The sequence below is a fragment of the Bos indicus genome, chromosome 14, assembly GCF_029378745.1.
Source record: "Bos indicus isolate NIAB-ARS_2022 breed Sahiwal x Tharparkar chromosome 14, NIAB-ARS_B.indTharparkar_mat_pri_1.0, whole genome shotgun sequence".
In the NCBI taxonomy this organism is placed as follows: domain Eukaryota; kingdom Metazoa; phylum Chordata; class Mammalia; order Artiodactyla; family Bovidae; genus Bos; species Bos indicus.
The window spans coordinates 3,068,821-3,084,694 of NC_091773.1; the positions used below are offsets into that span (position 1 = coordinate 3,068,821).

The 15,874-nt window shown below is 46.5% G+C and overlaps 1 protein-coding gene across 17 annotated transcripts in view; it reads left to right on the plus strand.

Annotated features, from left to right (window-relative positions):
* The window catches only part of PTK2 (protein tyrosine kinase 2), a 192,948-nt gene that overhangs the window by 100,503 nt on the left and 76,571 nt on the right, over nt 1-15,874 (plus strand). For all 17 annotated transcript variants that reach the window (XM_070802389.1, XM_070802371.1, XM_070802383.1 and 14 more), the window contains 4 exons: nt 6,655-6,709; nt 12,254-12,394; nt 13,120-13,197; nt 13,914-14,021. In XM_070802389.1, the coding sequence (XP_070658490.1) occupies nt 6,655-6,709; nt 12,254-12,394; nt 13,120-13,197; nt 13,914-14,021 (382 nt within the window). The remainder of the gene's footprint in view (nt 1-6,654; nt 6,710-12,253; nt 12,395-13,119; nt 13,198-13,913; nt 14,022-15,874) is intronic.

The following is a 15,874-nucleotide window of genomic DNA, read 5'->3' on the forward strand; positions in this document are numbered from 1 at the left end:
GGGAGTTATTTGTTGCTCGTGTATCAGAGTATTTAGGATAACTGAACGTTTTTCCAGTAGTGAAATTAGTGGGCATTAGACTGTTAGATTGTTTAAAATGCATAAAGGACAAAGTGGGGCTTATGTCTTGGGAAGCTGAAAGTTCTGCAAATTGTCTGTTGATAATTAATTCAGCAAAAATTTTTGGTATTTGTTATTTCCAGTTTTATTTTCATTAGCGATGGTGCAGCTTTTTGCCAGCACCTTTTCCTGCCATATTATTACTGAAATTCTTGTGCTGTTTGGAGGATGTTACTGCAGTGAAGTGAAAGGCTGTCCAAAAGACTTGACATGGCAGGTCAGCCAAGCTGTGTCACACTGTGAAAATGTAATCTGCCATCATTTTGGAAACAAGGTTTTACAGGGGAGATATGCTCATTTAAAATAAAAGTAGCAGTGAATGTTTGGGGAACTAGTCTTGAGCAGATAGAACCGTGTGAGATGATAGCTTGTGGTAGTAGCTGGGATAGTTATCTTGCAGTGCCTTTTTTGTATCAGTTGTGACAAATGAGTTAGCACCCCGAGCAGTTTGTCTTGTTTTAGTTGGAATTCATCACTTGACTTCTGAACCTAATATATTAACATTGTGTACTAAATATTTGTGGTTGTGTGTTTATGGATACACATGTCCCATATGTTCTGCCTCTTAACAAATTAAATAAGGACAGATAAGGATTGTGCTGTTTATTTCTTCAAGCTTTTCATGCCAGCCATTTTGTGTTCTGTATCTGACAGTGACTTTGGGGGGCTGGACTGTCTCGATCTGCTTCCTGAAGCCCCCAGGTGGCTGCTGAGGGGGCTCCAGCGGCGGTGGGGATGGGGGCTTCCGGTGAGAGCCAGGGCGTGAGTGGCACAACTGGACGTCCCGGTGCCTGCTCAGCCCTGGCGCCGCATCCCCGCCTGTGGCTGCCTTCCGCCCCCAGCTCTGTGGGGTGTCAGGAGGAGCCCTGCGGCCTGCTTGTGTCACTGTGTTGGCTGGACTCTGTCTTGTAGCTCAGCCTGTCTTCTAATAAAAGGACCCTTTTTCTTAAAGCACATTTTTTAGAATTTCTTTTTTAATGTGTCTTTGGAGGTGAAATTCTGCTTTTGTCATCTTGTCATTTCCTTTATTTTGCCTTGTTCTTGGAGGGTAGCTTTACTCTATTCACAGTTCAGTTGCTCAGTCGTGTCAAACTGTTTGGAACCCCATGGACTGCAGCATGCCAGGCTTCCTTGACCATCACCAACTCCTGGAGCTTGCTAAAACTTTTGTCCATCCAGTCAGTGATACCATCCAACCATCTCATCCTCTGTCATCCCCTTCTCCTCCCCCCTTCAGTCTTTCCCAGCATCATGGTTTTTTCAAATGAGTCAGTTCTTCGCATCAGGTGGCCAAAGTATTAAGAGTTTCAGCTTCAGCATCAGTCCTTCCAATGAATATTCAGGACTGATTTCCTTTAGGATGGACTAGTTGAATCTCCTTGCAGTCAAAGGGACTCTCAAAAGTCTTCTCCAGCACCACAGTTTAAAAGCATCAATTCTTCAGCACTCCGCTTTCTGTATAGTCCAACTCTCACATCCATACGTGACCACTGGAAAAACCACAGCTTTGACTAGATGGCCCTTTGTTGGCAAAGTAATGTCTCTGCTTTTTAATATGCTCTGTAAGTGGGTCATAACTTTTCTTCCAGGGAGCAAGCGTCTTTTAATTTCATGGCTGTCATCACCATCTGCCGTGAATTTGGAGCCCCCCAAAATAAATTCTGTCATTGTTTCCATTGTTTCCCCATCTATTTGCCATGAAGTGATGGGACCAGATGCCATGATCTTAGTTTTCTGAATGTTGAGTTGTAAGCCAACTTTTTCACTCTCCTCTTTCACTTTCATCAAGAGGCTTTTTAGTTCTCCTTCACTTTCTGCTATAAGGGTGGTGTCATCTGCATGTCTGAGGTTATTGATATTTCTCCCGGCAATCTTGATTCCAGCTTGTGCTTCATCCAGTCCAGCATTTCTCATGATGGTACTCTGCATATAAGTTAAATAAGCAGGGTGACAGTATACAGGCTTGACATGCTCCTTTCCCGATTTGGAAGCAGTCTGTTGTTCCCTGTCCAGTTCTAACTGTTGTTTCTTGACCTTCATACAGATTTCTTAGGAGGCAGGTCAGGTGGTCTCTTGAAGAATTTTCCACAGCCACAGAGTCAAAGGCTTTGGCAGAGTCAATAAAGCAGATGTTTTTCTGGAACTCTCTTGCTTTTTCAATGATCCAGTGGATGTTGGCAATTTTATCTCTGGTTCCTCTGGCTTTTCTAAATCCAACTTGAACATGTGGAAGTTCATGGTTCACGTATTGCTGAAGCCTGGCTTGGAGAATTTTGAGCATTACTTTACTAGCATGTGAGATGAGTGCAATTGTGTGGTAGTTTGAGCATTCTTTGGCATTGCCTTTGTTTGAGTTTGGAAGAAAACTGACCTTTTCCAGGCCTGTGGCCGCGGCTGTTTTCCAAATTTGCCAGGATGTTGAGTGCAGGCCTTTCACAGCGTCATCACTCTGTTTGCAACTCTAGTCTAACTGTGGTCTTTCCTCTGTTCTGTCTTCTGCTGCGGCCGTTGAAAGGCCCGTGCAAGGCTGTGGTCACGGTGAGGCCGGGGGTGGTGCTCTGTGCTCGCTGAGGCAGTCCTGCCCGGGGATGGGTAGCCAGGCGTCTGGCCGGTCGGCACCGTCCTTTCTACTGTGTTTGTTAGTAGCCTGGAGCCACTTAGAAGTGTGAATGTTTTTTCTCGGTATGGAAAAGAATTATACAGGAGTGCAGAATGTTACTTGTTCTTTATTAGTTTATTCTGGGTTCTCTTTTTCCTTACCCATAAGGAGAAAAACTGAAATAGTCCATATAGCTTCTTGGTTTCTGCCAGAAAATTTATGGACAATCTCAGTAATTTATAACATAGTGAACCTTCAACTTTACCACATTTCAAAATAGCTATTTTCAATTATGCAAAAAAAATCAGCCCAACTTTGGAGAGTGGGAAATGTAAAACTTTCTGTACTTTTTCTTTAAATCATCCAGAGAGTTAATCAGTGTTTTTTTCTATGTCTTTCCCACTCTGGAAGAGCCATGGTGCCTTTTCTGTAGGCAGAGGGGAACCCCAGCTCCCAACCCCAAAACTTGGCCTCCTGGGGTCTCACAGTGCAAGGGCGCATTCTGGAGTGCACACAGATGGTTCTTTTACTTATGTCTCTTATAAATCACAGACAGGAGTCAGATGGGATGTGTTAAGAAAAATGTTTTGTTATCTAGCTGAAAAATGGCATTGCTAACGATGACAGATGAAACCAAAATAAGCTAATAATACAGTGTTAGAATTATGGTTCCTAATGTAACATTGTAGAAGGAAGACTTACGTACCGATGATTCTTCTCCACAGTACAGAATTGTACTGTGCAAGTATTTTAAGTAAATCACGTAACTTTTCAGTTCTGCTCATTTCCTTATGAAGTGGTTTGCTCTTTAAAGAAAGGTGTCTTGCTGTAGTTGTTGGTGTGACTGTCTCTCCTCTGTTAGAGTAAGCTGTGTTGATGTAGGGAGCTCCTGGTGTTTCTGGCACTTTGCAGAATATTAGATATTCTGTTGCTATTTCCTCAGTGAATTGATTTAAAATTAGCTGAGGTTGATTCTAATGGTGCGTTGCTTTCATTTCTTTTTTAATTGTCCTTCTTGTCATTGGTGATCTAATGCTTTCTTTAGTTGGCTGTGATAATATATTGATGAAGGGAAAGCTCACAGATTTGGCATGAATTGATTGACAGTGGCTTAACCAGGATAGAAGGTTATTTCTCTTTGTGCCAGGCAATCAGTGTTCCTTATCACCAGGGCGCCAGGCCCCTTGAATCTTGCCAGCCATCCATCATCCATAGATGCCACCTGGTAGCCTAGGGTGAGAGGTTTGTTAGGAAGCAACGACAGTTTCTCGTAAACTTAGAGAATTTTAACATTTATCCATTTGTAAAAGACTGTAAGGTATCGTTTTAGAGGTTAAGGGACCTTAGTAGTATTCTTAATGATACTCAATTCTTGAGAGTTTGGGGATGAGGATAAGATAGGGATACTGTATGATAATCTGCATTACAGTTATATTTTAAAGTTGATTTTGGTTTGCTTTTTTGCCTGAGCTTTAAATCTAAGAGGAATGATGTCCACAAAGTATTAATTAAAGCAACAGACAAGGTCTGAATCTTCTCAGAAGTAGTGCCAAAGGAGAAACAAATTAATTCCTTGACATGAGAATTCATTTATAATAAGCTTAATGGCTTCCCTCATAGCTCAGTCGGTAAAGAATCTGCCTGCAATGCAGGAGACCCCAGTTCGCTCCCTGGGTCGGGAAGAACCCCTGGAGAAGGGAAAGGCTACCCACTCCAGTGTTCTGGCCTGGAGAATTCCACGGACTGTACAGTCCACGGGGATGCAAAGAGTTGGATACGACTGAGCGACTTTCAATTTCACTTTCACTTAATATGTGTGAATAAGGTTTTTCCAGCCTTGGGCCTCCCAAAGCTGGCCCTGGCCTTCCTCGTCTCCATGCATCAGCCTTCCCCGTCCCCATGCATCAGCCTTCCCCTATCACCTTTTCCTGAGCACTGCTTTGCATCCAGAGCACCTCCCAAGTCTGCTGTCCACTCACCCACCTGCCTGTGTCCCCGGTTCTTCCCCATTCCGCTCGCGGCAGCATTAGGTCACACCTGCCTCTGCTCAAGACCACGGCTGGTCAGGCACATAGACCAGACTCTCACCAGACAGCAGGGGCAACCGTGGTATTTCCAGAGGAGAGGAAGCTGCCCCCATAGGGTTCTAGGTCCCTAACACCTCCTCGTTCCTCTCAGCACCACTGTTGTCAGTAGGAGTTAGTGGGCCCCATGTTACATGTAGGTATCACCTGAGGTCGACAGGCATTAAGTCACAGCCCTTAAGATCCACCAGGCATTAAGATCCATCCTTCTGCAAAGCCGAAATTCCAGGGCAGAACTCTCTGCATAAAGCAAGTCCCTGACAAGGGAAACAGGGAAGAAAATGCTCTGTGGTGTTAGTTTATCTTTTATGTGCTTATTTTGCCACTTCCCATAGTGATTAGCTCCGAAATCCTTAGAATGCTAAGTTCCTGTCTTGTTAGGAGGCAGCAAGAGAGGGAAGAACTTGGGTGGACACTTTCCCCTTGTTCATATCTGAGAAGATAAGAAGGGGAAGTTATAAGCAAGAGTGATTAGAAGAATGGCAAGCCAAGAGTTATGTGAATTTGCTGATTAGTAAAACCAGTAAACAGTGTGTCATGGGAGCTGAGCAAGGATTTTGAAAGGATGTGCTAAACATCGTCATCGCCATCATCGTCATAGAATAATAAAAGGATATGAGATCTGAGACCAGGACTTAGCAAGGAGTTCGCTGGTTTAGGTTCTAACTAGTAGAGTGTGAAATAGGGGATTAAAATGTTTGGATATGCAGTCAACCACATAAATTCTGACTTGTTTTCTGTGGTTTTGTTTGTAGTACCTGCTCACTTATAGTTAAGGGTGAAGTCATCCTTGTTTTATTTTTTTATATTTTATATTCATTTTATTTTTTTAATGTAAAAGATACTTATATTTCATTTTTGTCCATGATCCTTTTATATCTTCTATGTCTCCTGATCATCTTTCATGTCCAGAGGCTTTGCTTTATCTTACTAGCGTGATTGCCACCTAGTGGCCAAAAAGCCTGGCTCACTTATATCCAAAGTATCAATAAGTAGAAACTTAGTTGTTGCTCAGTTGTGTCAGACTTTTTGTGACCCTATGGGACTGCATCTGGCTCCTCTGTCCTTCACTGTCTCCCAGAGTTTGCTCAGATTCATATGCCATCTGTGATGCCATCCCATCATCTCATCCTCTGTCGTCCCCTTCTCCTTTAGCCTTCAAGTCTTTCCCGTGAGAAGGATCCATTCTCTCACCTGTTTTCTCGGTCAGAATGCCGTGAGGCACTTGTTATTAATGGTTGGTTTTGTAGCCTGATCTAAAGAAAATCACTGGGACTTCCAACATGTCCTCACGTTCAGTTTTTTGACCTTAGGCCAATCACTTAATTTCTCTTTTTGTTTTGCTTTCTGTGTGAAACTTAGATTTTAAACATTGACTAATGTTTATTTTTAAGGATCATCAGATTTTAGGATTAATCTAAGGTAATTTAAGCATCCCTGGTATAACTCAAATCTTTTTCTAATCAGGCCAGCCTACTTTCTGTATAAATATAGCATTATCCAGCTGGAATTGAGGTTTATAAGGCTAACTTTCAAAGAGTGTTCAAAAAACTGCAGTTTATTTACACATTGTAAAAGAGGCAATATTTAGAGGGTTTGTAATAGTTAAGGGTTACAAAAACATTTTCTGCCTAAACCAACTTGTCTCAATGTTTTCTGCACACATCTAGAAAATTACTTGTCCCAAGTGTTCCATGACTATGCCAGTCATTTGGAGCTTTAATATATGTATTTCCTTCTTGAATAATGTGTGGAAGGATAAATAAACTTCTTTTATGTTCTTGCAACAGTGTCATTATATGTACTGATTTGGTGGTATCATTTGTTAATTCACTTCTTTCTGTATTTCAGGAAAGATGTTGGTTTGAAGCGGTTTTTCCCTAGGAGTTTACTGGATTCAGTCAAGGTAATTAGCATCGTCTTTATCATACTCAGATGACCGTGTTAGGCAGATACCTCCCCCGTGCCACGTGCTCTTCCCTCTTACCTGTAAAAGTCTGAACATAAGAAGCTGACAGTTACTCTAGTCGTATTCATGGGAAGTAGACTTTTAAAGGTGGAGCTTTCTCCCAGAAAACCGTGGTTTTGTGTCTTGATTGTGTGTGCACTCAATACAAAACCAGGAGCGTTGTGTTCACAGTGGTGAATGCATCACCTCAGTCTTCACAGTCTCAGTTTCAACTCAGAGAAGTAAAGCAGCAGCACGTGCAGAGCCACAGGTGCTGCTGTGTGTGTGTGCGTGCTTGCTTGTGTAGACGTGCACTCTGAAGGTCTGTCTTCTCTTGACTGGGGGACGCTCCTTCCTGTTAGTAACTTCTTGCAGAATGCCAGCTCCTGCCTCTGTTTGCAGCTCCCACCGCAGGGGAGGGGACATCGGGGATATGATGTGTGGCTCCCCAGCCCTTCCAGAACACGGTCGAGTGCGTTGTGAGAATAGAGCTTTGTGTCAAGTTAGAGTCCAGCTCAGAGGAGCTCTGCCATTTCCTAGCCTCATGATTTGGGACCTGGTTTCTTATTTCCACAACAAAGGAAATAGGGTAGGTAGGATTGCTGTGGCTTTTTAGCACATCAGTGTGTGTGTGTGTGTGTGCATATGTGTGTGTGTGTTAGTCGCTCAGTTGTGTCTGACTTTGTGACCCCATGGACTATAGCCTGTCAGGCTCCTCTGTCCATGGGATTTCCCAGGCGTGAATACTAGAGTGGGTTGCCATTTCCTCCTCCAGGGAGTCTTCCTGACCCAAGGGTCACACACACATAACACAAGCACCTGTCGCAGTCTAATTTATAAACTCTGGAACTGTGGCTGTTGCTGCTGTGACTTTGTGTCACAGAGGTCACGTTCCATGCTGGAGCAGCCGTGTGGACACCATCCCGTCCACTGACGCCCAAGCACAGTGGTTCAGAAGCTGGCTCTGGAGCTGGCCTGCGTTGGTGAAGGTTCTGACCTGACACCTTGAGTCGCGTGGGGCTCAGTTTGATCTGTAGCTTGAGGCCCTAGCATGGGCACAGAAGCTTGCCCTGTGCACCCGTCTGCCCTTTGCTGGGTGGACTGGAGGGGAGGTGCTCACGAATGTCAGACACTGTTCTTCAGGGCGTCTGCCCCGTCACTGGACAGAATCTCGCATGGCCCAGTGCAGCCTTAGAAAGCGGGAAGGGGTGTGCAGGTGGCTGGGTCACGTTGGTAGGCCCTCCAGTGGCCATGTGTGCATCCCGGGGCGGCCTCAGAATCGTGCAGAGTCTGGTCAGAGCTGTGTGCAGGGAAGCAGTTACCCCAAGAGGCATGGCTGCTGGCATTTGGGAGTTCAAGAAGTTATCCTGCTTTTAAAATGGGTCCTCATACTCAAAATAGGCCACCCCAGGTGCCGGCCTCAGGCGCTGCGATACACGTGTAGCTGAGGTGAGAGACCCCCGTGACACACCTTCTTGTTTCTTCTAGACTAACCTATAGAATGGCCTGATCAGTTAATATTTGGTTCTCCAAGAGCCACTTTGTCTTCTGTGCCTTTCCCCTTCATATCTGGATTTCTAGAAGATCCTTTGTAGTTAATGCTGACCCTGAAGTGTCAAAAGTTTACCTTATATTTGATGGAACGAGGCCTGGCGTGCTGCGATTCATGGGGTTGCAAAGAGTCAGACACGACTGAGCGACTGAACTGAAAGCTATGATTGATTGATTGATGGCAAATAGGATTGGGGTGTATGTGCCTGATTATTAAAATTAATTTATAAGATATTTAAAACTTCTCTCTCTTTGATCTTAGTGCCAGAGGCACGTTTTTAAAAACACCGGACCAGTAAAACTCAGTCAGTCGCAACATGAGGGAACTAACTGTCTACGAAATTGTGATTATTACTCTTCACAAGTATCAGGGAGCTGTGACAGCTGTGGGGGCGGGGGGTGTGCGTAAGTGTGACGTGGGGTCTGGGAGCAGCGGGGCGTCCGTGGGCAGACGGGAGCGTCTCAGAGAGGACCTCCTGGCAGCACTGCTTTCGTGTCTAACAGCTGCGTCAGTGTCGTGTGAGTTGTTTTCTTCAGGGCATGGGGTGGGGCGGTCGATGGGAATTCTGCACTGTCTTTACAGCTCTTCTGTAAATCTAAAATTATGTCACAAATAAAAGAGCCAGATTTCAGCTTATTTGAGTATAATTCACAGTAGAAATCTCATTTCAGGATTAGAAATGTTACGAGATCCACAGTTAAGTGTCTGTACTTCAGAGTAATAGAGTGATTTCCTAGGCCCCTCCCAGGAGCATTTAAGTTACTCATCATTCCTGTTCCAGTGGTGAGCACAGAAGTACCCGGCTCAGCACTCACTCAGCCTCTGACTCCTGGCCTCTGCACGGAGAGTGCCCCCCTGGTCTAGACCTCTGTAAGGAGGCTGGAAAGGAGGCATGCTTTAGACACACGCACGTGTGCACACACACACACACGCACGTGGAGGCTGGAAAGGAGGCATTCTTCAGACATACACACGCGCGCACGCACACACATGGAAGCTGGAAAGGAGGCATGCTTTAGTGACCCACACGTACACACACTGGAATATGATCAGCTGTAAAAAGAAGGAAATCTTGCCATTTGCAATAACATGGATGGTCCTTAAGAATGTTGTACTCAGTGAAGTCAGACGGAGAAAGTTATATGAAAAGAAAAAGAAAAAACATCAAGCTCCTAGATACAGAGAACAGGTGGTGGGACATGGGGGGAGTGCGATGGGTGCAGGGGTCACCAGGTGCAGACTTTCAGTTACAAGTGAGGATGTGATGTAAAGCACGCTGACTAGTTACTAGCACTGTGTCGCATACTTCAAAGTTGCTGGGAAGCAGGTCTTAAAGGTGCTCATCACAAGAAAAAAAAAGCGTAACAGTGTGAGATGGTGTTAACCAGACATTGTGGCAGTCGGTTCACAGTGCTGATGTGTGCAAGTACTGAATCGTTATGCTGTACACCTGAAGCTAATACAGCCTTGTATGTCAGTTACAACTCAATTTAGAAAAACACACTTGACACGCACTTATTAACAGACCTAGAGTTGGCATCTGGGAGAGGGGGAGATAATGTAACTCCTCGATTCCTGTTTCTTAGTGTATTTTTCTTTTCTGGCATATTTTCTTTAGGATTATATTAACCTTTTCATCCAGGAGGCCCTCAGAGGCCATTGTTCTACTAAGAGCAGCATCTGATAAATGTTGTTCAGAAGGCTGAATAGCAACAATTTCTGATGCTTCATCCTAGTAATACTGCCTTCTCTTTGTGTATGGACTTGTTGAAAACCAACTAGCTGTCACTGACAGATGCCTTGTTTCAAACACAGAGAGGATATTGAAACCCTGTAAATAGGGAGGTATATTTATTAATATCAAGAGATTCTAGGGAGTCAGTTTTTGTAAAACTTTTTCCTCACTGAAAAAGAAGGAAAGAACTGATGCTTTCTAAGACATCCTTCTTAGAAATGAATCTGGGGCTCCTCTCAGACAGCAAGCGTTTTCTAGTTCTTGCCCAGCACTGGTGCTGTATGTGAGATCTCTTGGTCCTCTTGGGTGGCCTCACTGAAGCAGAGACCCCGAGAAAGCTTAGGTACTCCTGACCAGGCGCCCCTCTTGGCTGGCGGGAAGCCAGGGTGTGGCCCTGTGTCCCAGGAAGCTAGCCCGAGCCGGCACGCCAGCTTGTGCAGCCGCTGCTCGCCACTGTGCCTCCCTGCACCTTCGCCTGGCGGCATGCATGCACAGCGAGCCAAAGCGAGGGCTGGGGTGGGCGCTCAGTAAGCATGCTGCGCTTCTCCCAGGTTCAGCTGGGCGAGCAGATCCGTAAACTATAGCTCGGACTGTCTGCTAACACTGCATAATTACTACTTTCAAACTTCTTTGCTCAGTTACTCGGAAGTTTTCTAGCAGGTTCAGTGATCAGGTGTGCTGTTAGTTGACCCCATGCGTGTCCTGTGGCTGAGGGTTTTGGAAAAGAGGACAAGCCATCGACTGGACTCTGTTTGGTGTGGGGCAGATGACTTCACCCCTGCTCGCCAGGGGCAGCGCACACGGCCCTTTGTGTCTCTGACATGGGGACACTGCAGCGGAAGTGGCGAGGGGGCAGAGCCGAAGAGGTTGGGCACCTCGAGGGACGTCAGGGTGCAGAGCCAATCAGCACAGTCTTGTTGGCCCGGCCAGTGGGGAGGGAGGTTCTCTTGGCGGCCCATCAGGTTTCAGGTGTCGTGGAGATCTCAGGTGGGTGAGTGTGATCCTCCAGAGGAGAGTCAGAGACTGTTTGCACAGCCTCGAGTTAGAACGGTGGTTGGACGCCATCTCAGCCATGGTGAGAGCGGCCCTTTGCAGGCCCTGGGTTTGTGGCCCAGAGCTTGGATGGGTCTTCCCCAAAATGCACTCCCTGGATTTTTTTTGCAGAGCGTCCACGACTGACCACTCACATTCTAGGCAACATCTGAGATTCAGTCCTTGCTGCCCTGGAACTCACTATGCTTCTCCTTGGTTTAGCCTCTGTGGCCTCTTCAGATTGCCTGGGATCCCATCCCTGGCTTGCCTGTCTGAGCCCCGGCCCTGGCTACAGCTAGCTGTCGGCCTCCTGTGCAGGCTTCCACCCACGCAGCTCTCCCGCGGCCGCTTTACCTGTGGGAGCACCTCGGCCCCGTGCGCCCAGGATAGACGTGCCGACCCACCCTGCCTCCCTCATGCGTGCCCCCCGCGTGAGGCCCGCCTCCTGTGCGCTCCTGTGACTGTGTCTCCACCACGCCGGGCTGTCTTATTTTCACGTGTGTGTGTGTGTGCCCCGACATGGGGTCCTCTGCACACTTCCGCACGGAGCCTCCTCATTGCTAGGTCTTCACCTAGTTCTTTCATTATTCCCAAAGGATAATCTCTCAAAGGCTGTAGTTGTAAGGTATTTGATTTCTGTTACCAGACTGCTTCAGAAAGGACGTGTCGACTGCCCGGGAAGTGTGGGGTGTGTGAGGGCTGTCATCCCCCTCCTCTGCCGACCGCAGGAACCCCCGATTCCGATGAGCCAGAGCTGAACTGTATACTTTAAAATAGTTGAAAGTGAAGTGTTAGTCAGTCGTGTCCGACTCTTTGCAACCCCATGGACTGTAGCCCACCAGGCTCCTCTGACCATGGGATTCTTCAGGCAAGAATACTGGAGTGGGTTGCCATTTTCTTCTCCAGGAGATCTTCCCGACCCAGGGATTGAACCTGGATCTCCTGCATTGCAGGCAGATTTTTTTTAACCATCTGAGCCACCAGATGGTATATTATATGTTGTGTGTATTTTACTATAATTATTTTTTTAAAAAGGACCAGACTCTGATAAATAATGATGTTTGGTGAATGCAGGTGGTATTACGTGGTGCTGGGGAAGAGATGTTCCTGGGTGTTGGGGGTTACTGCTGTGGTCTTCACTTACTGTTGACTCTGAAAAGATGTTTGTGGTTTTATCACACAGGCCAAAACACTAAGAAAATTGATCCAACAAACATTTAGACAGTTTGCCAACCTTAACAGGGAAGAAAGTATTCTGAAGTTCTTTGAGATCCTCTCCCCGGTGTACAGATTTGATAAAGAATGCTTCAAGTGTGCCCTTGGTGTAAGTATGGGGATTTGCAGTAGGGGACTCGGTGGAATCTCTGTCTTTTCCATGAATACCTCAGTTTCTGATTGGGATCTAATTTGTCCCGTGTTTAACACGAGAATATTGTACCACTCTACAGTGGGAGAACAATACAAAAAGAAAATATGTCAACGTGAGACTAAAACAGTCCTTTTTAATAGCTTGCCTGTGTTCATATTTAGATTTATTTTAATCCCATCCCAGCGATTCGTTGATTAACTGTTCTCTCAGGGCTAGTTTACCTACGCAGATAATCTTCCCAAAGAAACTGTTGGCTTGAGGCTCACCGGAATGAGCTCAGTCTGTCTGTCTCTGCTCAGGCTCAGCAGATGCTGCACCATGGAGTTGTACATGCATGTGTGCACGCTCAGTCGTGTCCAACGCTTTGTGCCTGGAGTGTAGCCCACCAGGCTCCTCTGTCCGTGGGATTCTCCAGACAAGAGTCCTGGAGCTGCAGGGGATCTTCCCACCCCAGGGACCGAGCCCCTTTGTGTCGTGTCTCCTGCCGTGGCAGGCAGGTTCTCCACCACCAGGGCCAGCAGGAAGGCCTGGCGTTGGGCACGTTCTGTGTTATTTGATGACAGAGATGAGTAGAAGCTTGTCTGGCCCCTGCTTTGGTCCTTTAATGTTTCAGTGGTTCTTCATCTAAAATACCTTTTTTTCCTCCTGGTGCCTTTGCCGTCACCTGTTTCACCTTCAAGTCAAGCTGGATTATTTCAGTAGAGCTGGCGATTGGCCCCGAGGAAGGAATCAGTTACCTCACAGACAAGGGCTGCAATGTAAGTGTGCTTCACCTCGGCAGGAAGGGGCTGGCACTTGTGTCCTGAGAGGAGGCGGCCCTGAGCAGGCCGAGAGTCTTGAGTAAATGCGTGGGATTTGGCCCTGCAGACTGACGGCTGTCATGAAATGCTTGAGGGTGGGGACTGATGGGCACGTTGTGTCTGCATGAGAAGAAAAGCCCACTCCTCTTGGGAAATGAGCTGGTGGTGTGTCCTTGTGGGAAGGGTCCTTTAGATGCCCGCTGTCTCCCCAGCACCAAAACCCTCAGAAGAACCCCAGAACAGGTCAGAGACGTTCCTTGCTCATGGTGTGTTGGGAGTGGGCATGGGTCCCTCTCTCTGAGAGAAGCAGGGCAGAATGCTCCCTGAGACCGAGACTGTCACCCGGAGAGTCAGGTCAGGGGCTCCCTCCCTCCTCTGCGTGTCTTCATGCTGGGGCACAGCGCCCCCTCGTCCAGCCCCTGAAGGTCGAGCACCCCTCTGCCTCCAGGAGCACAGAGGGCAGACACACCCCTGACCGTGAGGTGAGCAGGCGGCCCTGGCAGGTCCACGCCAGCTCCTCAGAGTGAGAAAGGCCCCCTCCTCCTGGGCGAGGTGGACAGTCAGGCTCCCCAGACACCCTGTCAGCGGGGTGGGGTGGGGACCATGGAGATTACACGGGATAGTGCACGAGTGTCTGGCATCTGTGGTCAAATGTTTGCCTTTTCTTCCCAAAGCCCACACACCTGGCCGACTTCAACCAAGTGCAGACTATCCAGTATTCAAACAGTGAAGACAAGGACAGGAAAGGGACGCTGCAGCTGAAGATCGCAGGGGCGCCCGAGGTAAGGGGGATAAAGGAGATAGCCTCTGCTCATGCTGTGTCTGTTCAGTCCTGTCTGACTGTGTGACCCTATGGCCCGTAGCCCACCAGGCTCCTCTGTTGATGGGATTCTCCAGGCAGGAATACTGGAGTGGGTTGCCATATCCTGAAACAATCATTATTTCTAAACTAGCCCTTTATTGAAAGGATTGTTTCAGGATATAGATGAAGTTTTCATGGATCATCAGAATCTCAGCTCTCTCTTACGTAATGAGCATCACATAACAGATGTGTGTGTGTGTGCTCAGTCGCTCAGTCACGTCCAACTCTTTGCAACCCCACGGATTGTAGCTCGCCAGGCTTCTCTGTCCATGGTGATTCTCCAGGCAAGGATACTGGAGTGCGTTGTCATTTCCTCCTCAAGGGGATCTTCCCGAGGGCTCAAATTTGTGTTTCCTTCTTGGCAGGCAGATTCTTTACTGCTGAGCCTCCTAGGAAGCCCTGCATAACAAATTGTTGTTGTTTAGTCGCTAAGTTGTGTCCAACTCTTTGTGACCCCATGGGCTGCAGCATGCCAGGCTTCTCTCTCCTGCACTGTCTCGCAGAGTTTGCTTGAATCCATGTCCATTGAGTTGGTGATGCCATCCAACCATCTCATCCGCTGCTGCCCTCTTCTTTTTTTGCCTTAATCTTTCCCAGCATCAGGGTCTTTTCCAGTGAGTCAGTTCTTTGCATCAGGTGGCCAAAGTGTTGGAGCTTCAGCATCAGTCCTTCTAATGAATATTCAGGGTTGATTTTCTTTAGATTTCACTGATTGATTTGATCTTGCTGTCCAAGGGACTCAAGAGTCTGTTCCAGCACCATAGTTCAAATGCATCGATTCACTTAAAAACTAATGTAGTCTTTCTGTGGAAAAACTAGAATATTATCATGAATTACCAAGAAAATCAACCTCTTAAAATTATATATATTCTGTAAACTGTGCTACTGTCTTATTTCCTGGATGGTGTTATATGTGATGTTCACTGTGGGGGGGTGGGAGCAGCGCACACAGGGTTACTTCTGCATGAAGCCCATTTGGGGCGCTGCCCTGGCCCCACTCTCACCCCTAGGCTCTGTGCTGCTGCCGCCCCTGCTAGGGCAGGTTTGTTCTCGAGGCTTCTCTCATCTCATTCTTGCTCCTCCTGCTTTGGAATCCTGGCATTTCTCAGGCTCTGGGCAGTACATTTGAGTCTCAGAATTATACCACTGATGCCATGAAATATTGAAACCTTCAGATTTCCTGAAAATCTCTCAGAAATTTCCTGTCTGCACCATGATTTTCAGGCTGTCCTCCTTTCTGTTTGCTGCCCTCAAACAATACTTGGGATGACTCAGGTGAGCTGAGTTGTTCCTTTAGAAAGAAGTTATGAAGACTATGTGAGTTAGGACGTAATTGTGTTTGAAAGTAAAAATACCACTCTGATTATCTCCTGGATAACATTTAATGACAGGTCTTTGAGGAAATGTATCATAATTGTGTGTTTTGCCTTGAAAAAAGTGATTTCTAAGCTCTTAGGTAGAGCATGCTCTGCATGCTCAAAATAATGAAATTCCACTAATTTTCTTTAAGGTTAGAAAAATTATGATGGATGGTTGATAAAAGTCTACTCCACACTTGTCTAGTTTCTAAAAGAAGCCATAATTGAGCTTACTAATTTTCTAAATTCTTAGAGTATGCCTAAGGAGCCAGACCTTCTGTAGGAAACATTTTTTTTCCCCCACCTCTTTGTTCTAGAAAGTGACTCTAAGCGATTTAAGTGTCTTTTTCTTTTTTGTCTGGCTTTGCCTTCTGTCACATATTCTAGAAATAAGATCCTTAAATACCACCCTCTC